Here is a 21,638-nt window from a genome sequence, read left to right as displayed (position 1 = left end):
CGAGTGTTTGGTTTGGAGCTTGACACACTTGCACGCAAATCTCTTCATGAACTAGGGCAAATCTGCACGAGCAACAGTCCTATCGGTGACTTGTACGCAACATCATTCTTGTCAAGAACTAATTTAATTGTCCAAAATATTTGCTGCAGTAGGTCACATTAGTTCAGCAGTCAATGTGACGTGACATTAATTCACACTATATACAATACCTTAACAAACTCGTCTGCCATGCACCACGAAACTACAAGGTGGGCGGGAAGTTGCGATTTGAAATGACTGGTTAAGCGCCAACCAATTTTAACTAATGTTGCACGGTCCTTAGGAAAATTGTCTATATAACAAGACATCTACTGCAAGGAAAATGGCAGAAACTTTCTACAGGATTGCACCCAAATAGCTTCAAGTTTGAAGGGGAAACTGCAAATTGGGCCCCACAAAGTAGAGAGCTGGGCTAGTTTGTGGAACTTTAACAAGGTGTAGGTGTAAAAGCCTACAGACTAAAAGAAGGAACAAACAATATGGGACACGTGCTTGTTCCTTCCCTGGTCCTCGTTTTTATGTGCTGTTACACCTACAGCATGTTACGTCCCACAAAATTGATGACGACCGAGTCAGTTGCAGATGCTAAAGGAACATTTCAATGCTGTGTTAGGAAAGATTCCCCACAGTTTTCATTACAGGACAACTGACGACATAACGCAGGGCTTGCAACACCTGGTTGGCAATGCAATTGCATGACTGGAAATTCAGTGCACCACATAACATACCCATGGTCATGGGTGAATGTATTCATTTGTAGCAAAATCATGGCCGTTTACAAGCAGCTAGCCGACTTCCTGCCCATCCAGATTCATACGCCCACTCCAATGTCAATGGGCATTTTGAGCAGTGAAAGATAAAGCCACTACAGACTTATTTGATAGGCAAAAGTTTTACCCTTTCTGTTTCTAGACAATCCATACCGTAACAGTGCTATGGTGAGCACGACAAGGCACCTTATGTTCAATTATAGCAATTTACTGAAATCTTCCTGAGGCGCCCGTATGCCTGCACACCAAGTGTCGATCAAGGCTGTGCGTGTGCTAATCTTCATGCCTGAAATGCCATAGAAAGTGATGATGGTGCCAACAGGCCAGGACATTTGTACAAAGCTTATGCTCCATTGCTTGTTTTGAGGCACGCTGCAAAACGCAGCGTGAAGACGACATTGGCACTTTTTTGCACTTCACTTGGCCGGAGTACCGACAATTGCAAAGTTTACCGTTCAGGTTTGACTTCCCGAATGAGCACTGTTCGTGGCAAGAAGTTTCAATATCGCTGCCTGGCGGAATTTTTTCACAACCCAGAGTGAGGACACTTCGACCTCCTCTGCTGGTGCAAGCACAGGCAAGACCAGGCTTCTATGCAGTATGAAAATTAAGACAACCACGTGGATAGCATGTGCACCACCCCTAGTAAAAAAAACAGAAGTGCACCTCGTGACCTTCTCACTGTGAATACTTCACACTAGTAGCTTTGACAACGGTCCCAATTCTCAGAAAAACCGACTACCGTGGAATCTCATTAATTCAAACTCGCGAATACTTCAAACTAACATGCAGGTCCCATCCTACGTGCTTCTAGGAAGGAAACTCCCAAAAACTGCATTATTCAAACAAAAAATTTTGGTTCCCCTCGGGTTCAGATGGAGATTCCACGGTATCTCTCTTTGTGCCAACAGAGTCGCAGTCTGTACTTACCAGCAATACAGAGGGAAGTTCAAAGCCGAAGGCAAAGAAAGCGAGTCTACGGACAAACACAACAAAAGTGTCGACGACCATAGTGTGTTCCCCAAAAAAGCTGCAGTGTTTTCTTCACTGCAAAAATAAACAACCGTAAAATACCGCAAAAGTGCCCACTTTGTTCAAGTGGCCACTATTAACGTATTCCAAACTTGGGAATTCTGCGAATTGGTATACGTTAAGCACACGGTTTGACCGGACGAGCGCACATGTCTAGATTAATCCAGTTTGCAGCAAAACGGGGGCGGGGGTACTCCCCCAGTATTTTACAGTACGCATTGCTGAACGCTCAAAATCCATCCCAATGTAGCACTTGGTTTGGTGCCAAAGTCCTGAAACTTTGGCACCAAACCAGGTGCCAAAGTTTCAGGACTGTCCGTTATCTCGATCAAAGGTTACGGGTGATTTTCTGAAAATTTCATTGGGAAAATCGGGCCCGTTTTTGGTACCCAGTGCCATTCGGCCCCTTGTATTCAAGAGATCCTTCGGCCGTCATTTTCCCATTGAAATTTTCGAAAAATCGCTCATAACTTTTAAATAAGATGACGGTTAGTTCTGAAACGTTGGTATCTGGTTTGGACAGCTAGCACTATATTTTAGCAGAGAATGAGCGTTTGGCGATACACAGTTTATATTTGCGGTGAAAAACAAAACCTGCAAACATTTTTTGGAGGGACACCCTTGTATTTTGGATTACCACTACACACATATGTAGCATTTCAAAAGAAAGCCGATGCATTTAAGTTGCAAGACTGCAATGGCAAAAGCTGGCTGTCAATCTTGTACATTTAAAAGGGATGTTCACCACTGCATTTTAAACATATTACGTGAACAAGATCTTTGCTTTAGTAGTTGCAGAAATCCATTTTAATGTATTTCTATATATCTACCGCAGAATGTCGCACATCTGCCCATTCCACACTAACTGCCCATTCCCAAATTTGTAAGATCTGAGAAAATATGCACCGTCCATTCATATGTAAAGTTGATGACCAGACAAGTGGCCCTCCCCCATTTTTTTTGCAATTACCTCAAAATTTTGAGTAGGAGCTTGCCTAGTATTTCACAATACTAGCCAAGTGCCTACAATGTTTTTGCAATGTTTTTTTTTTTTTTTTGCAAACAATTTTCACCTGGTTTTGTACCTCTGCACCGATACATCATCAGAAGAAGTCTTCTTTAGACCCCCCCCCCCCCCCCCCCCCCCCAATCGCCGCATTTGTTTTTTTGTTCGAAAACAAAAAGAAATATATTTCAAATCTACCAGATCATAGCCAGTCACATTCAAAGAGCAGCAACATTTAAAAAAATGCCACGTATTGCAAAGCTAGCTTGAAACTAACTACCATCGTCAGTTGTTGTCAAAGGATTCCACTACCGATGCCTTCTGTGAGTTTAAATCGCTTTATCGGTCTTATTTACAAAATGTACGGGCGCACCACAAAAACGTCCCAAATGTCGCTTCCTCCACAAGCTGCTCTTCCGTTGCAGGTCATGTTGCATTTAAAAACAAAAAAAGAACTGATGGCAGCGGTGGCTTCGCTATTCGACTGACCGGAATCGCCGTGCTATCTTACAACTTGCAGAGGAAAGCGAACCTTCCTCGCGCCCAGACGAAGAACCTGCAGGTGGTGGGTATAGGAGTCTCTGTACACTGGCGTGATGTCGGCACGGCACCGGCAGCCGGGGGGTACGCTGGCCAAACGTCGGGAAGGACCCGGCCTGTGTAGCTCAGGACGGCTTGTGCCGATGTTGTCCGCTGCTTGGCTTGTTGCGCTGGTGTTTCACTCTTCTGATGTAGCCCTCGACAAGAGCCTTTATCTTGACTGGGTTGATTTCTCCCGATTTATTGTGGCACACCTGCACAAGGGCACGTGGTTTGGTCAATGGACGTTGTTCGGGACATCTTTGAAAGTGAGGATAAAGAACATCCAATTTCCAAAATTCCTGCGATTTCAGATAAGGAATAGTTATCAGCGTAACTGAAAATCTCATCCTGGCTTCCTTCTAGCTTTCTTCATGTGCTCTTTGGGCCAGTTCATACATACACTGCAGAGCTAAACCAGCTCTAGGAACAGCACTGACTTAGTGCTGATGCAGTGTCGTATAGAATATGTACATGTCGTGAAGTCGGCGCTGCATCGGCGAGGTCGGCTCTATCTCTAGCGCCGACTAATATTGCGGAGGAAGCACACTGGTGTATGTATGAATAGGCCCCTCCTGACCTTCCCCTGATAACATAAGTTGAGCAGCTAATCCCTGCTGGAGCAAACACAAGTGTGGGAACAAATGTTTCTGCTTCGAGTACAAGACACTAGAAGCGGCGTGCCAGCAGAGGTAAAAAAAAGAATTGGATGAAAAAATTACGGGAAGATCCATTGGTGGATTCTTAAGGAACTCAATAGCATGACCCTTGGAAAAACCACACACGTACCCCCCTTTGGGAAACGCTATCGATGACCCCTTCATTTTTTTCTCTATGCTTTCTCTTTGCTTCTTCTATTTCTTGCTGCCTCCTTTTGGCTTCGTTTTGGGGACAGTGTTAGCATTTCCCAAAGAGGGCATGTATGGCATTTCCCAAGGTTCATGCTCACGGATTACTTAAGAATCCACTAATGAATGTTTCTGTAATTTTTTTTTCACCCTTATTTTTTTTTGTCCTCTGCCTGTCAGTGTACATCGACGCCCTTGGATATGGTCATGCATATCACTTGAGGAAAGAACCACATCCATACCGCTCATAGAAAGAACCGAATCCGTGGCTGTGTTCCAAATCTTACCCAAATGGATCTGAGTTACTCCGGCGGATCGTATCACATGACAGCACAGATTGAAAAACGCTAGACACGGGTAGGTTTAAGAACGCCAAGGGTACAAAACCCTTACCCTGGGGTAAGATCGAGTAAATTTTAGAACACGGCCCAGATCACTCGTGGAGCGAATCGCATGCATCATTTTAACTACACACAGACGTCACAGCCCACGCACCGCTACTACGGAAACCCAGAGCGAACAACAACCAGCGACAGCAGAGCGGCAACTGAGCACGCCCGCATTCCATCACGTCGTCGCATAACACCTTTTAGATAACAAAGCCGTAATGTTGAATGAGATGGCGTCATCTGAAAGGGCCAACGCTGGGCAGAGATTGGACATGGCGATTGCCTCAACGTTCGGTTCAAACTTGACTCGAAGCCGAGCCCCGGCGCAGCACTCGTTACAAATCTGTGTCCAGTGTTGGCCTTCTCTGATTAAGCAATCTCATTCAACACTACGGCTTTGTTATCTAGGAGGTGCTGAGCAGCGCCTCCTCTTCTCTGGCTCCGCATCAGCTGGGCGCGTGAATTTGCCGAAAACGAAAGGGCTCGTTCCGACGAAAACCCGGCGGTGTCTGTCAGTTAGTCAGCGCCGGGGAGAGGGAGAGGTTGACGTGTGCCAATGAACCAATGGAAGTGTCGCACGCGTTATCCTCTCCCCCTCGTTCTCCCTCTCTCTCCCCGGCGCTGATATGCGAAAAACACCGCTGGGTTTTCGCCATAAAAGGGGGCGTTCTAATGCTAACAGATTAAAGGGGCCATGCAACAATATTCGCCTGGAATGTTTTTCACCGTACACGAGTTTACTGACATTAGTGGGACCCAAGTAAATTCACACGCAATGCCACTGACCGAGAAACTTCTTTGCTGCGGTGTAATTTCAAGGACAAAAGCGAGCGTTTTCGTTCAATCTCTCCTTCGCAAAACTTGACGACGTAGCTGGGCGGTTCGAGTACCACCCAGTGATGACATTTGAATGCGGCTCATAGACTGGACCCGAGCATTGCGTGAGCACTCGATTCGGGCTCGTGATAATCAATAGCTGGACAAGCTTTCGGGTAGTGGCCCGTCTCCAGTCGCAGTAACGACGAACGCTGAACCATAACAATGTCTGGAATTCGGCACGTGTCCCATACTTTGCCAACCCCAGCGCATGGCTATGATAAAAATTGGCGGCATATGATCACTTCCAGATCACGTGGCCTCTTGCTCTGGCTGCAAGTTGAGAAAGTGAATGCTACTCACTTTTTTTTTTTTTTTCTGCGACTTTCATTGCATGCGGTGCATAGGTGTTTAACATCAGGGATTCGTTCTAAGCGGTATTTACGCCAAGTACAAAAATTGTTGCATTGCCTCTTTAAAAACAAACGCACACAGGTTTGTTTTAGGTCAAAAGCTAGAGCTCAGCTGATACCAGTAAACTAGGTTCACTAAATAAGCTACACATGGAGTATGAGAACTCTAGTCTCCAATGTTCTCGTGGGTACCGCCATTTTGGTGCCTAGCGCAGAGCAGGTGCAATTTGTGATCGTTACGATTCAATGGCTGAAGTGGTGTTACACTGAAGTGCAGATCATTCAGTGGCACTAGGTGTCAGTGTCGGAGCGCGGTTCACACCCTAGCAGAGCGGCTTCTTTAGTCTTGCTTCACAGTGTAGTGGGGGGGGGGGGGTTTGGAGCAGAGCAGACAGCGCCACCTACTTTGGGAACGGACTTCCGGAGGATGTCCTTGTACTCCTCCTTAGAGATTTCCCGATGGTTGTAGTAAGGCTTGAGGGCCAACTTCACCTCCTCTACCACACGCTCCTGGCGATTCAGCTTCTTCAAGAACTGCAGGGAGGCAACAAGACCGAAAACGGTGCATCTATAGCTTGCTCACACAAATGTGAAACTGCACCGCTTCGAACCTCCACGTGATGCATGGCTTGGGTGCTCGAAGTGGCTATGAGAGAGCTCAATGTTTTGAGTGCAGGCAGTGGTTCCAGAATAGCTACACTGAGCCAATGACACTCCTGTAGCACACTTTCTAGTGACCTCTTTGACATTGCTTTGCTGGCTCAACTGGTTAAAAAAAAAACAATTCAATCACTACATCTCTTGTGAGTATGTGCACTGTTTATGGGCAAGTCCATGCACCTTCACATAGCACACACACACACATCCAATTGTCACAATCTAAATAAAAAACGAAGCCAATGACACTCGCTCTGACTGGCTGTCGGCAATAACAATACTATGACTGGCTATTTCGAGGAATGCTCGAGGAATTCTTGGGGATTCCTCAAGTTTCCAAATTTCCTCGACTGTTCCTGCCCCTTAAAAAACCACTGAAAAGAAAAAAAATTTTTTTTTTTTTTTAAATGGTTTGTTTGGAACACAAACATCAATAAATAAATTTCACCTAAAAAAAAAAAAAAAAAAAAAATTGAGAGCCTATTGATCGCACGAGACGCGATTTAGTCGCTACAGTCATTTACAGGTTAAGGCCCGTTCACACTCTTGCGACCTCTTAAACCTGAGTTCCTTAAAACTTCTTAAACCAGAGAACATACTGGCGCCATCTATTGGGAAGCAGTGTAAACTCGGCGGTCCGGCATATTTTTTTTTTATTTCTCGCGCATTATCCTTTCTTTTTTGGCTCAAAAAACTTTTGTTAATGTTATAAACGAGCCTTTCTATGGGTATTACGCACATTTGACCTCGGAAATACGCAAAACCTTCGCTCTTGTGAAATGCAGTTCCAGGGTCACTGCATAGATGGCACCACTATGCCAGTGTGTTCCCTCATTCTAAAAAACATTTAAGAAGTTTTAAGAGATCTCGTCTCTCTCAGTCGTACTCGGTCGCAAGAGTGTGAACGGGCCTTTCAGAAAAGTTTTCGAGGAAAAGGAACGATGGGGAAGAGGAAGCACACTAAATGCCAAAGAAAGGAAGAGGTTTCCTCCTCTTCTCTCTAGCATTCCGTCTGCTTTCTCGTCCCCAACCTTCCTTTCCCTCGAAAACTTTTCTTACCCTGTAACTGACTACAGTCACCTCGTTTCCACTTGTTTTCTCTCGGCATTTAAGGAGGAGAGGTGGATCGGCGTGGCCATCACGTTGAGGTGGAGAGGGTGTATGACCATCTCGTTGAGGTGGAAAGACTATATGACCATTTTGTAACGTCATGAACTTTGCACGCAGGACGTAAAATAAATCTTGCGTCATCAAAATAGCTCTAAAAATTATTTTTTTTTCGCCTAAAATTAATTTTTTGACATACGAGTCCCAAACAGACTGTTTGGGACAAGCTTTATTACACCAAGAAAGAAGCGTTTGAGAACCCCTACAGTAGGCTAAAAAAAAGTTTTTCAAAAGTCCACACACATCCAACAAGCCCCGTCACAGATTGCTTAAACCGGCTGTGGTGGGAAAGCCTCACCTTCTCCTTGACCTGCATCTCCACAGCCGAACTGGGCAGCTCGTCCAGTATCTTAAGCTGGCTCTCATCCATTCGCATGGCGGACTTGGAGTCGACCTTAAAGGTTGACACCAGGGAGCCAATGGCCGCCCTGCCCTTGTCCACGGTGAAGTGCACAATGTGCTTGCGGTCCTTAGAAGACGTCCTGCCGTGCTTCTTGGACCCCTTGCTCCGGCCCTTGCGCTCCACGGCAGCCAGCGCCGGCAGGAGAGCGTCGAACGCAGAGACCACTCGGTCCGCCTCCTTGGCGACCTCCTTTCCGAAGGAGTCGCCATGGGGTGGGGAGTCCGGCGGGGAGTACGGGGAGTCAACCTCCATGTCCACGACCTCCGTGTGGTCCGGCTTGGGCGCCGTGGCGGCCGCACCAGACGCAAGAGGCAACGCCGCTGCCGCAGCCGTCGTCGTGGCGGTCACAGCCGCGGGCGGCAGGACGCGCATCATGGGGGGCGGCAGCATCCCTGGCGGGGGCGCCAATATGGCGCCCAGGGCAGGGGGCACAAACGGGGCGCGGAGCCCGAGGATCACGGGGGCAGCGGTCGGGGCCCACGCCCCATGGAGGTTCGCCACGACCAGAGACCGCGGAGGTGCCAGGAAGCTCGGCGGCGGCGGGAGGTGCAGGCTCGGCACGGCTGTCGTCGTCGGCGTTGCTGCGACCGTCACGGGCGGAACAGCCGTGGGGGTGGGCGGGGCGGCCGGCTGTTGCCGCGTCGGCTGCCGAGCTGGTTGCTGCTGCCGCGCCGGTTCCGGTTCGGGCGGGAGGGGGGGCAGCTCCGGTTCGGGGGGCGGCCGCGGCTTCTCGGCCACAGGGGGCGGACTCGGACTCCTGGTTGGCTCGCACGGGTCGTAGCTGTTGTCCTCCGGCGGCGAGGGTGGAGAAGGCGGCGGGCTCGATTCCGGCGACAGCTGCACCACCGGTGGAGACGGCTGCAGCAACGGTTCCGGGGTTGTGTCTTGTTTCGAGGGCTTCTCCTCTGCAGGAGACTCCTGGGCCTCGAGGGGAGACGCTGGCTTCTCCTCATAGTCGCTCTCGGAGGACGCCCCGTCGTCGTAGATCGAGGAACGGTCGTCGTCTTCCTCGCCCAGATCGCTCTCGTCATCGTCGTCTCGTCTGCCGTCCATGTCTGCCACGAGTCGCCCTTTTTTCCTCGAGTCGTCGTCCTCGCTGTCGGTGAGGTCGTACTCCGGCGAAAGGGCCCTTTTTCGCGACCTTGAATCTCGGCTCCGGTGACTGTCTCGCTCCTCGGGACTGGGTGGCTTTGCTTCTTTCCGCCGGTTGAAGTTGACATTGATGATGATGCTGTCCCCCTTGGCAATCACCTCCTTGGACTCAATTGGAGTGGGCTCTACCTCGAGGAACGGGCTCGGCGATCTGTCTTTCCTCCTCTCGTGCTTCTCCTTCCAGTAGTCTTTCTCTACGGCCACCTTGATCTTCTCCTCTTGCCCTCGCCGTGACTCTCGCCCTTCTCTAGACTCCCGCGTGTCCCTAGATTCCCGCGTGTCCCTAGATTCCCGTGTGTCTCTAGACTGCCGTACGTCTCTAGACTCTCGTGTGTCCCTAGATTCTCGCGACTCCCTAGGCTCCCGTGTGTCCCTCTCTCGTGTATCCCTCGATTCCCGTGTCTCTCTAGACTCCCGCGTATCCCTAGATTCCTTTGTATCCCTGGATTCGCGCGAATCTCTTGAGTCCCGCGCGTCTCTTGATTCTCGCACCTCCCTCGATTCCCGTGTGTCCCTGGACTCCCTTGTTTCCCTCGGCTCCCGCACGTCCCTAGATTCCCGAGATTCCCGCGGTTCTCTACTCTCCCGCTCCTCGTGTCTCCTAGACTCCCGCCTTTCCTCCTTTCTTGACTCCTTCTGTCGAGTCTTGCTTGAGGATCTCTCCGAAGAATGGTCCCTCCGGTGGCGACTGCTGCTGCTGTGCCGGTGGTGCTCCTTCCGATCCTTGGAGTCGTTTCGGCGGTCCTTGCTGCTGTGGTGGCCATACTCCTTGCTTCCACTGCTGCTGCTCTGCTTGTCCTTCTCTTTATCTTTGTGCTTGTCCTTGCGATCCTTGTGGGACGAGGAGGAAGAAGAGGACGACTTGTCCTTGTGCGATCTCTCCTTGTGCCAGTCTTTCTTCTTGTCTGGCCGAACGTACAGCTCCCGGTCGGGACGCCTTTCCTTCTTGGGTGCCCTCTTTTCCTCTTCCCTGCGTGACGACCGGTCGTCTGCAAGGAGTTCCGCCCTCTCCTTCTCCTTCTCCCTCTCCCGCTTCTTGATCTCCCGCTCCTTGAACAAGATGACTTCGTCCTTGGGCTTTCCGTCCCGATAGCTGCGCTCCCTCGAGTGCTTTGACAGCTTCTTCCAGCTGATTTCACCTCCGCTGCCCAAATCCACCCTGCTAAGGACGCTAGTTCTCTTTGAGTCTGAGCGGGATGCGCTGGGGGAGCCCTGAAGACCCGCATCCGAGTATCCCCCCTTGTCCCGCTTGAGCTTTGGGATGCGGGGGAGCTCGGAGATGTTGATCCGAGGCGCTAGCTCGGAGAACTCGTCTGGCTCTTCTTGCTCCTTGCGCCGCCTACAGGAGGACCGCTCTTCCACAATCTCCCCCTCTTCCCTGTCTTCGTCTTCATCCCTGTTGCGGCAGCGCCGGTGCTTGCGGTGGTGACACCCCTCCTTCTTCCTCTTCGACTTCTTTGACCTCCTTCCCTCTTCCTTTCTTCTCGGCTTCACCGGTTCAACAATGACCACATCGTCCATCTGATCCAGAAGGCCGTCTGCACTCCCAGCCTCCGACACCTCCTCCATGTCGTTGTCTTCGACCAGGCCCTCTTCCTCACTGTCCTCCAGTGCGCCCTCTTCCTCCTCCTCCTCTTCCTCTGGAGACGTGATGTCTTCCGTCACGGAAGGGTCCAGGAGACCACGAACCAGACCGTCGTGGACCTCTTCTTTCGGGTCCTCGGGAGGAGACGCAATTTCAACCACTGGTTCTGGTTCATCGACAATGCCTTCCTCCGGGTTCTCGTCCCCCTCAGGGCTCTCTATCTCTTTAGGAGACGACGCATCGTCGTCTTCTAGCTCTCCGTCCTCGTTTTCTTCCCCTACATCATCTAAGGTGTTGTCTGCAGCCTCGTTCACAGGAACATCTCCAACGTCGTCCGTGGCATCCTCTGCAACGTCCTCCGCTGTGTGACCTGCAACTTCCGCGACATCGTCTGCAACGTCACCTCCAACATCTTCTGCAACATCATCCGCGGCATCTTCCGCAACATCGTCTACAGCGTCCTCCGCAACATCTTCCATATTCTCATCTTCCCTTTCGTCTAGGTCCTTCTGATCGGCGTCTTCCTTCTGCTGATTTCCGGTCGTTGGCGACGGAGGGGGAGACGACGCATCGCTTTCATCCGCGGGAGAATGCACATCTGCTGCTTTCCCCACGTCAAGCTGCTCCTCCCCTTCGCCATTTTCGGAACCTTCTTCCCCGTCCGCAGAACCGACACTCTGCTGCTCTTCATCCCCTTCTTCCGCACTAGAGTTCCCGTTCTGCACCACCTCACGAACGCCCCCGGAGTCACGCGAGATGTTACCGTTTTCTTCCAGGGGAGACGGGCTCCGAACGCTCGCCACCTCCAATGCAGCCTCTTCCTCTTCACTCCCTTCTCCTTTCCCCCCTTCTTCCTCTTCAACCGCGTTCCCGACCGGGTTTTCCTGCTCGTCGATCACAAGCTCGTTCTCGCTCGACGAAGTGTCGTCGTTCTCGACCGCGCTCCGATGTCGCAGGTCGGATCCGCCGGCCCGACGGTCAGCGGGGGACTTGACGGTGTTCTCGTCTGTCGAAAACGCTACGCGGTCTCTGTTATTGTTGCTGTTATTGTTGTTATTAGTGTCTTCGTTGCCAACGTCGTGGTTTGCACAATCGTCCCCCAACGACTCAATGTCACTATAAATATCCACCTCTTCTTCACTTTCCCGGACATTGTCCGTGCCGTTCTTCGGTCGGTCTTTCGCCTTTTTACCGAGCACATACTCGTCGGGCGGCGTCGAGTAGAAGCAGCCGTCGCGGCCCGACCCTGCGTGATTGTTGTCGCCATCGTCGCCGCCGAAAGGGCGCGACGCTCCATCGCCACCGGTACCCGAGAAAGTGGCGGCGGAAGATGCGGCCAGGCAAGTTCCGTCGCCGCTTGCACGCTTGGAAGGCGCGGCGGCGGCCGTCACGGCGTGGTCGGCGTGGTTCTGCGTGGGAGACGTCGAGGTTGAAGATCCCGGGCTGCGGGGTCTCTTCTGCACCGTGTTCGGAGGGACCTTGCGGAGGTCCAGTGATCCGTTTCGCTGCAGGATGCTCTGGGTAAGTCCGTTTTTGCACGGAGATCTGGACTGCATCTGGCCAAGAATTTTGCCCAGGATGTCCCCGCAGCAAGGCTCTAGGGAATCCCTCGACAGCGTGGTACGCACCCTGTTGGACAGAAAAGCGGAAGCCCCAAAATTAGTTGAGGCTTTGGGGGAAATTGGGTTATGGGGATATTTATACAGCGTGTAGTTGGTCAGCCATTTAAAGTTGTGACGAGTCACTCGCTGTAGATGAGCAATTTAGTTAGTGCAGCGCAACCGCTAGCCTGGGGTCTTTAACGTGCACCACGCAGTGGTGATACATGAACGCACGACGGTACGATGCTCATCCAGATCGAAACGGGCAGGGGTGGGGCTCGAACCCAGGATCCCTGGGTCCTGCAGAGCGAGCTTTCGCTCCACGTGCGTCGAGCTGGGTGTGCGCTTTAGCCCACTCGGCCACCGATCCCCCCAAGGCTTTGGGGGAACTAGTGGAGCGTAGATTGAAAATGTGAACTCATTTTTCCCCACTCAGATGCATACATGACGAGAGTGCCATGACGTGGATATCAAGTACTACTTGACATACCACATGTTTCTGCAAAGACATTCAAACATTACTAAAACTAAGGTGTTTGAAAAAAAAAGAGAAACTCCTTTCGGGAAGAAACTTCAGGCCACGGCGGATGTCGGGGGTTACAAAAAGCGTACCAATTAGCAAAATATCTACTTGAGATCAACTAACTTTTTAGCTAGTGAAAATAAAAATATGGTTCCAATTAGAAACCTGCCGAGTGTTGTCGAAAGACCCTAAATCAGTCAACTTTACAATGCTTTGAAGCAAGTACGGAGCATGGAAGTGCGCCAAAGTCATCTCTCGTGCAGCATGTATATGGCCGGAAAATGCGGATGATGTTCTTCTTATTCGTGTTTTCGCATTGCCGACCTTGCGCCTGCTGCGCGAGAGGTAACTCTAGTGCACCCCCGTGCTTCCCACATGACTGATTCGGGGTTTTTCGAAGACGCTCGGCAAGTTTCTAGTTGGAACTGCATGCTTACGTTCATCAATTAAAATGCAAATGAGTAACTCTCGTTTAATTATTTTTTTTAATTAGTATGCTTTTACAGCAACATTCGTTAGTGGGAACCTCCCATGAGAAATGCACGGGAGTCCTTTGCGGAAACTCCCGGCGACGTCACCATACCCACAATCGCTTCCGGCCGCCGCCGCTGCGTTTAAGCGAAAACAAAAATTTTTATCTGCCGAGACGGATTCGAACCAGCAACCTACGACAGCAATCAACTGTCATGCCAAGTGAGCTGTCGACGGGACATAGTTTAAAGCAGGGGTTCTCAGAGTTCAGGGGACCACAGGAGTTCCACAAGCTGGTCTCATGGGTTCCGTGAACACCTGAATTGCAACCAACCCCCCCCCCCCCCCCCCTCCCCTCCCCCGCCGCATGCTGCGCGGCAGGACCATGCAAAGCGCCTTCATCTCACTTTGTACTGACATCGCAATTGATATGGTGGGGATATATGGGAAGCAACACAAGCAAAATTGCCTACAATTGTGCATCTGTTGCTTCTCGGTCGGCAAATACAGAGGGGGGGAAGGGGAGGGTTCCGCGGCAGTTTTTGAGGCTTCCTGGGATTCCGTGAGACCAAGAAGTTTGAGAACCCCTGGTTTAGAGAATGAAAGGAAGTATACGATCTGTTTCTTTCTACATTCAATAATGCGTTGGCATCTCATGAGCCTCGAGTGTACACGCAACGCAAGAGCACGCATCAAAAGGCAGCGACTGCGTGCTGGAGGCGCGGCATTCGAAACAGACACTCCTCCATTTTGTCAGTGACTGAGGAACATGTTGCCTGCAGCGACAACACCTAGAAAACAACTCCTGCGCTTTAGCCCCCACGCCAATCAAACGTTATCACTAGTGAATCTATACATTGCCGCCTAGCTTAGACATCGGAAAGTCCACAGTGGATCCGAACAATGCGAATTTGAGTTGCGGTATGCCAAGGAGGCTCGTCGTAGACGAAGTAGGGATGAGGCACGCGAACGGAACCGAGGGCGGAAGCGAAAATGGCGTGAAAATCCTCAGAGCTGCGCTGAGGAGGCGGCGCAGAAAAGACAACGCACCATAATGACGACAAATTCCGTAAGCGGCGAACTGCTGTCGCCAATACGCACATTACGTGTAAGCGTGAATGTGCTCAAACGTCTTGCGATTCCCGACGTCTGCCGTGGTTAACCGTTTGTCCTCGGAAAAATTATGTTTTTACAGCGAAGCTGTTAAGGGCTAGGTGCCCGAATATCGTGTCCGGTACAAAACACTTGTCAACAAAAACGCTTCTGGAAAGCTACCGCCATCTATAAGCGACGGCGGCAAGCACATAACCAGTATGGTTGCCGCCGTCACTTGTAGATGGCGCCAACCTTTCCAGCTATCATAGAAGAATAGATAGTTGGGCGGCGCGTTGGTGGGAATTCATCGTAGGAAACAGACGACGACAAAGCACGCATAACGAGCGCAGCGCTCGTCCCGTGTGTGTCTTTGTCCTCGACTGTTTTGCGCTCTGTTTTCGCTCTTATTTGTTTCGGTTCAGACCTAGGATGGGTCGGCCGCGCGCCCTTTCGGGGAAAGAAGACTGGCTGTGGAAGGAGCGGCAACGTACGCAGCAGTGCGAATGGGTCCGTAACCGCCGGAAAGCCGCTGTCGCCTTGACTTCCACTGCGTCGAGCGCTTCAGATTCCCTTGCCAAAGAAGAGCACATCGCTCGCCTGGAAAGTCGCCGCCGAGAACAGAACCAGTGATGTAAAGGGCGCCGGCGGGCCAACGCCACGGACGATGATCGTGCCAGGGAGGCCAAGCGCAAACGCGAGGCCCGGCGACGACTGCACTTCATGTCGGCTGAACAGTTCCTGGGCGCGACGGCGATGTTCCGGAGGGAGTTCATGGATTACTCGTTTGGCGTCACGTGCGCCATGTGCGACCAACTCTGGGTCGCTGGAGATGTATCCACGATCGGCTGCGTGTCGGACAAGAAGAAGCGGGAAACGGGTGCATGCGCGTTGCACCAGTGTATCAAGTACAGCTCCGCTGGTCTTCTTCACGAGAGTGGAAAGGCTGAACGTTTTTTTCTCTCTTCAACACCCTGTTCTTAGAAATGTTTGAAAGCGTTTGCAGAAACAACCATTATTTTCCCTAAAAGGTCTAGACACGCAAGTCTTAAGCCGCGTTTACGTGAATGCGACTTAGTCGCATCGAATCCAGTTGTCGTATTCAATGGGGTCATGTAAACGGCATAATGCGCAAAGAAAGCGCATCGCATTCAAGCCGCCAGACAGAGGTGAATCGAGATGGCAAGTGCGCATTCATTCAGCCCATCTAAACGGAGGTCGCATTGCATTTCGGAACGGGGAAGGTTATGGGAAGGTGCTCGCTGCGGGAGCGAGTGAACAGCTGAGAACATGGCGGCGGCCAACCTCGTCGGCGGCGCGGACAGCGGTCCTGTATGGTCGCCTGCAATTTTTTCCCGAAAAGAAATGCGAGCTTTTATTGATATCATAAGGAAGCGGAATATAGCGGAGCTGCTCGGTGAGGGCAGCCCCCGTCCAAGCCTTGCGAAGTACGACTTGCGCGTCCGAAGGGGTCCCAAAGGCTTCAGTGCAAGCTCGAACGACACCGAGAGCTCGGAGCACTGTAGAGCACTGCATGGTAGCGCAGAACGAGCAGCTCCTACCTCGGTGCCGTTCCTGGCTGCGCGGGAGCCTTTCGGACTCGGGGTCCGGTTGGTCCGGTCGCGATCGGCGAGGTCTGGCGTGGCGAAGCGCGGAGGCTTCCTCGAAGCGTGCGCACACACGTCGCCTCTGGTCCAGAGTGACCCGGCGGCCCGGTTTGGAGCCCTAAACGCTTGGGTTTTGATGTTTCTTCCGTCTCGTAACTTCTTCTGCAGCACCGAAGACAGCGGCCTCGATCTTTACGTTCACTGAATGCGACGAAAGAGTCGAAAGACCTCCATGTGCGATGCACCGGAAAACGTGGTGCGGCTGGTTCCGGAAGTGCATAACTTCCCAGCTTTGACACGGCGTGGCGCCACCTTCGTGTAGGGCTTGGTGCGCATTCATGTAAATGTTGCCGCGTCGGCTTCGTTTGAAGAACGACTGGAGTCGATGCGCTGAAGTCGCTTTCATGTAAACGAGGCTACAGTTATGATTGCACCTGCGTCAATGTGCCGCAACACTCCGCAAATCTCTTTGACACTACACTGTTTACAGACTGGGGGGCCAGTCCTCGGACCATCAAGCTCCCTGGACTATTGCTTCTACGGGATTGAGAGGTTGGAGGGATCATACGACGGAAAAAAGGTCGACGCACCGATCTCGAGGCGGGGCGGGCCTCAGCAGGAGTTCCTTGGCACGTGCTCTTGCCGCCTGAGGATTCACCCTTCTCGTCGACACCATGTCACCATTGCTGCCTTCGTCGCAACTGAAACACATAAAGAGAAAAGAAAAAAACTCGTGCAATTAGATAAAAAAAAAAAAAAAAAAAAAATGGGGCAGTCCTGTGTTAGTGTTAATTTACAGTACAGTCACAGCGATAGCTGTGACATGCCACGGATAAAGTCGTTAGGTAATGGCGTCGCGTTCACGTGCCGTGGAGCGCGAGAACAAAAGCGTTTGAAACAAAAAGTAGACACCTCACCAATTTGTTCCAAACGCTTTTATTTCTTTTTTATTCCGGAGCGCGTGAAAGTGTGTCTCCCGGCACAAACTCTTGGCATTGACGGTGCTACAACGGCATTTTGTTATCGGCTATTTTTGTTTTTTCCAGAGAGCACGTGCAGTGGCCATCGGGTACTAGAAAAACCCCAAAAATAGAGCGGGTTGTTAACACTGTGGCGCAGCTCAGCGGCAACGCCTTCGCTTTGGATGCAGCGAACACAGGTTTGATGCCTGTGGGTGGCGGGTGATCTATTTCAAGGATTTGGCAAAACTAACAACAGATGCCCTACAATGCCAACCACAACAACAAAAACGGACGTCATTTCCAGGGGTGGGAAGAGCCCACAACAGCTATCGATGTAAAACACGACTAAAAGATCACAGTTGACCCATTTCCAAGAACTGTAGACATTTGCAGTTGGCCCAGCCTTTTCTCAGTCTGGGTCAATAGCCACGAAAGGATATTAAGCTACTTGTGACCGAGTACATTGGGTTCTCCCGACAGCATGACACATCTAAACACAGAAAGCGTCCGCAAAACCGTCGTGACATGCCCATACCTTTCATGCCATGTACAAGGAATAAAACGGGCCGCAGTCGCATCACATTAGTAATCAGGAAACTGCCAGCAGAGTTGAAACATGACGCAACAAAAGACACAAGGTATGCATTGTGTACAAGAGAAAAGAAGCAACAAGAGGGCGCTTCCCAGTTTCCCCGCTTCGTCATCGCGTCCCACTGCGCAAAACATGAACTCTACGCGTCTCCCATGGGCAGAGTTCCAAAATTGACTCAATTCTCCCTTCGGAAGGGAGGTGACTTGGAGATTAAAAAGCTACTTGTGTCCGGCGTCGCTCGCTCCGTGTTATCACACGATACGACCCCCAGGAGTAACTCTGATGTCCTCGAGCAAGATTCGGAACACAGCAAAGACCATTTTTGCATTGGAGAAAGCATTGACAAGAACGAAAAGGACGACTCACCTGCCATCGAGGGAGACCAGCTCGTCCCTGTCGCCAAAGAGGGACAAGCCGTGCGCCGGTCCCTGGCCCTGGCTGGAGAAGTTGCGGGAGTATCTGCCCATGCCCAAGTCGACGTGGCGCATCAGGGGCAGGCTGCTGCCGGGCGTTCGAGCCAGTCCGAGGCGCTTGGCGATTCGCTGCCGGACCGAGAGAGGCTGTGCCAGCGGGCGCGCCGACTGCCGGGACCGCCGCGTCTGAATCGGGTGCGAGACAGCCAGGGCGAAACCTCATCAAAGAGTGCCGGGACAGTGGAGGTTCGCCTAGGTATCTTCGATAATGGACGTACTGTTGAAACATGCTACATTTGTTAACTGATAAACCTCAATTAATCAACGCCGAAGTGCTATGGTAGCCATAGAATACTATCGAAACTTCTAAGTGGTCTGATGCGAGCATCATGCTGGTGTGCAGCTGTGTAATTGTACTTCCGCTCGATGCACGAATCCAAGGGTAGAGATTGTGCTGTGGCATTATAATTTCCCACTTATGGCAGACATACCAGACACCATTTGAAGGTGAACTAAGCAGTGGTGTAGCAACTGGGGGGGGGGGGGGGGGGCTAGGGGCCCTGGGCACCAGGCGTCCAAGTCACGTAGGGGGGTTCCACATCTGGTAGCACCCGGCAACCCCTCCCTTCCCCCGTTTACTGGTTCGTTGCGATATCGGGGAGTGAAAGAGAGAGGGAGGGGAGGGGAGGGGGCTGCGAATGACATGCCGGCCTTGGATGCTGGATGGCCTAGCTAAGTCACTGGAACTACCGCAAAGTTACGAAAGAATACCCACCCAAAATGAAGAGATAAATGGTGAAAAACATCTTTTGGGTGCCACAGCAAAACTATCAAAAATGAATGATAAACACCCTGGCACCGGCTACAAACCACGCGACGTGTTAAATGATGCCGCAGATCGCAGACACTGCAAATTCACGTTTCACGATGCAATAAAAACACGGGAATTCGCTACAAATTCCTGTGTTACAAGAAAGGATACCGCGGGTTGCAGACTTAGCAGATCTGCGTTTCATGGTGTGAAGGACCCACAGAAATCAACCGAGAACTTGCATCTCATGAAAATGAATACCACAAATCGCGGACGCAGCAGATTTAAGGGGGAACATGACCCCCAGTTTAAAAATTTTTTGCAAAAATTCATTTTTCAATTTTGAGGTTTTCGGTTTGGTGACAGGGCCCCTCACTTTAGAAACTGCACTACGGTGACGGGGCAACAGCAACCGATACAGATGTCCAATGGATACCCCATTCTAGAAGCGCTTCGGGGCGCTGAGATACAGCGTCGGCTTCACGAGCTGAGGGTCTACGGTTCGAATCGCGTTCTGGAAAATACTTTCTTTTTCACTTTTTATATTTTTATTTAGGTTACAGACGCTATATTTACGTGTAGGGACAGGGACAGGAGCGCGAAGCGTGTGTTAATGTGCTTGTAAATTACAAGTGATTAATTCTCACTGTTACCACCACATACAACACAGGACAGGGCCCCTCACTCTTGCCGGCCGCACTACGGTGAGGGGCCCCCCTCACTTTTGCCTACCGCACTACAGTGACGGGCCCTTCATAGCTTTCAATAATGCTGCATGATCGAATTGTCGGCCGTGTCTGTTAACGGGGGGGGGGGGGGGGAACTTAGGTTAAAGCGCGTATAAATTATAAGCGCTCTCACAGTTTCGTTAGACATAGACCGCACCGGGGGACGGGGCCCCTCACTTTTGCCTACTGCCCTACAGTGACAGGGCCCCCTCACTTTAGTTGGCTGCACTACAGTGACGAGCCCCCTCACCATAGTGAGTGCCTTTCGGTTTTAGGAACTAATTATACACCCTTACACTAAATTTCATAACCATGCGGCAAATAGTTAACGTTGATAAAAAATATTTTCAACACTTTGTGAGGCAGTAAAAAAGTAAAGGAGTTCAATGTCTGAATGCATATTTCTCAGTTCCGCTTTTTGCTGCAAATTTCATACGAAGAAATCTTTTGCTCAAAGGTAAAAGTTATTCTGATACCACAATCAAGATGTTTCTGAAATGAAATTTACTGGGACAGTAAATCTCGCGGACAAAAAAGCAGGAATCCGCTACAAACTTTGTGTCACGGGAACGGATGCCGCAGGTGGGGATGCTGTAGATTCACATTTCACAGTGCAAGATACACACAAGAACTACTCGCGTGTTACGGGAGCCGATATCACGCATGCAGATCGCTGACAAAAGCGCGGGAATCCACTATGAACTTGCCTGTCAGACGTGCGGATACAGTAAATTGCGTGGTTAATGCAATTCTCGTCAGACATCGCCTGACATCCGACAGGAGTCCGGTGGGCGATGTTTAGAAATATTTGTGTTACAGATACTTTGCCAGAAAAATGGGATGGCGATATTTCGGGGGCGGGTGTTCTCTCGCAACTTTACAGTAAGTTGCTTCATAGGACAAATTCAACTTTTTTTTACTCAAGGGTCAACATTACCACCTCTCTAGCTTAAATAAGTCCAGAAAATACAGTAGCTTGGGAGCTTACAAAGCTTGTAAACACTAATAAACATACTAGATAGCATTTGACTCATAGTCAAGCATCAATGGGTGGCTTAGATCTGCCGAAGTAGTTCTGGCTAAACGCTTTACCCAGGGGCAGAACGGTCGAGAAAATTTCTGGTCGTGGAGAATTCGAGAAGGTAGTCTAGGGAACTCCTGGGGTCTCTAGTACCTGGAACGCGTATACCACTGGTGTGCTTGGCATCCCATTTCAGTCACGCGTCCAAAGTGGTAACAAACGACGTCAGAAAAGCCGGGACGTTGTTCTGTCGATCGTCGCAGGCCGTAAAAGTTCTAACAAACAGCACGAGCAAACGCGAGCATGCACCAACCGAAGACGCGTTTCAGACACCACGGTTCCTAGGAACCCGGTTCGAGAACCCGTGTTCTAATCTGTCTTTGTCCGGCGAGTCTACCCCAGAACCAATCGGTCCTCGGCGGCAACTTCCCGACCAACTGGAAAGAGACAAGACTCGGCAGACGACGTCTCACCGTCCTGGTCTTTCTCTTGCCCGACTTGCGGCGCGTCTTCTTCCGACTGCGCCCGCTCTTGCTCTTCCCCGACTTGGCCTTGGTGGTTTTCCGGCGGGAGCTGCTCTTCCCCTTCTTGCCTGTCGTCCTCCGTCGCCGCCTCGTCGTTTTCCTCCGCTTGGCGGTGGCGGAGGAGCGTTGCCGTGCGGGGGCCCTCGATGCGGACGACTGCACGTGAGTAACAGTCCGGGTCAGAAAACGACCCACAGAAGCTTTGAACCAACCCAAGTCACGTACGGGCATCACTGTTGTCAACGGGATTGCTGGTTCTTCAATTACAGACGCGATCAAAGGGCAATGAACAACAAATGAAGAACTGCCTCTTAGTATGTAGGCCCGGGTGAAAAAGAATAAAGACGGGCTGGTGTGTCAGCAGCTCCAAGATTTCTTGAATGTGCATTCTTCTAGCGAATATCACGTAAAACTATGCAACCGTATCTTTATCAAAT

At 50.9% G+C, this 21,638-nt stretch overlaps 1 protein-coding gene across 1 annotated transcript in view; it reads right to left on the bottom strand.

The window, feature by feature from the left end:
• Positions 1-3,166: 3,166 nt before the first annotated feature.
• LOC8027497 (PHD and RING finger domain-containing protein 1) overlaps positions 3,167-21,638 on the bottom strand; it is a 34,474-nt gene continuing 16,002 nt past the window's right edge. The window contains exons 7-12 of the mRNA XM_040222328.3: positions 21,151-21,357; positions 18,071-18,303; positions 16,741-16,851; positions 8,015-12,485; positions 6,298-6,426; positions 3,167-3,641 (exon numbers count right to left, since the gene is read on the bottom strand). Of these exons, the coding sequence (XP_040078262.1) occupies positions 3,513-3,641; positions 6,298-6,426; positions 8,015-12,485; positions 16,741-16,851; positions 18,071-18,303; positions 21,151-21,357 (5,280 nt within the window). The 3' untranslated portion in view covers positions 3,167-3,512. The remainder of the gene's footprint in view (positions 3,642-6,297; positions 6,427-8,014; positions 12,486-16,740; positions 16,852-18,070; positions 18,304-21,150; positions 21,358-21,638) is intronic.

The sequence above is a fragment of the Ixodes scapularis genome, unplaced genomic scaffold, assembly GCF_016920785.2.
Source record: "Ixodes scapularis isolate PalLabHiFi unplaced genomic scaffold, ASM1692078v2 PGA_scaffold7__128_contigs__length_106722199, whole genome shotgun sequence".
Lineage (NCBI taxonomy): Eukaryota > Metazoa > Arthropoda > Arachnida > Ixodida > Ixodidae > Ixodes > Ixodes scapularis.
Note: the sequence above shows the minus strand (reverse complement) of the source record. Positions and strands in the feature narration are given on the sequence as shown.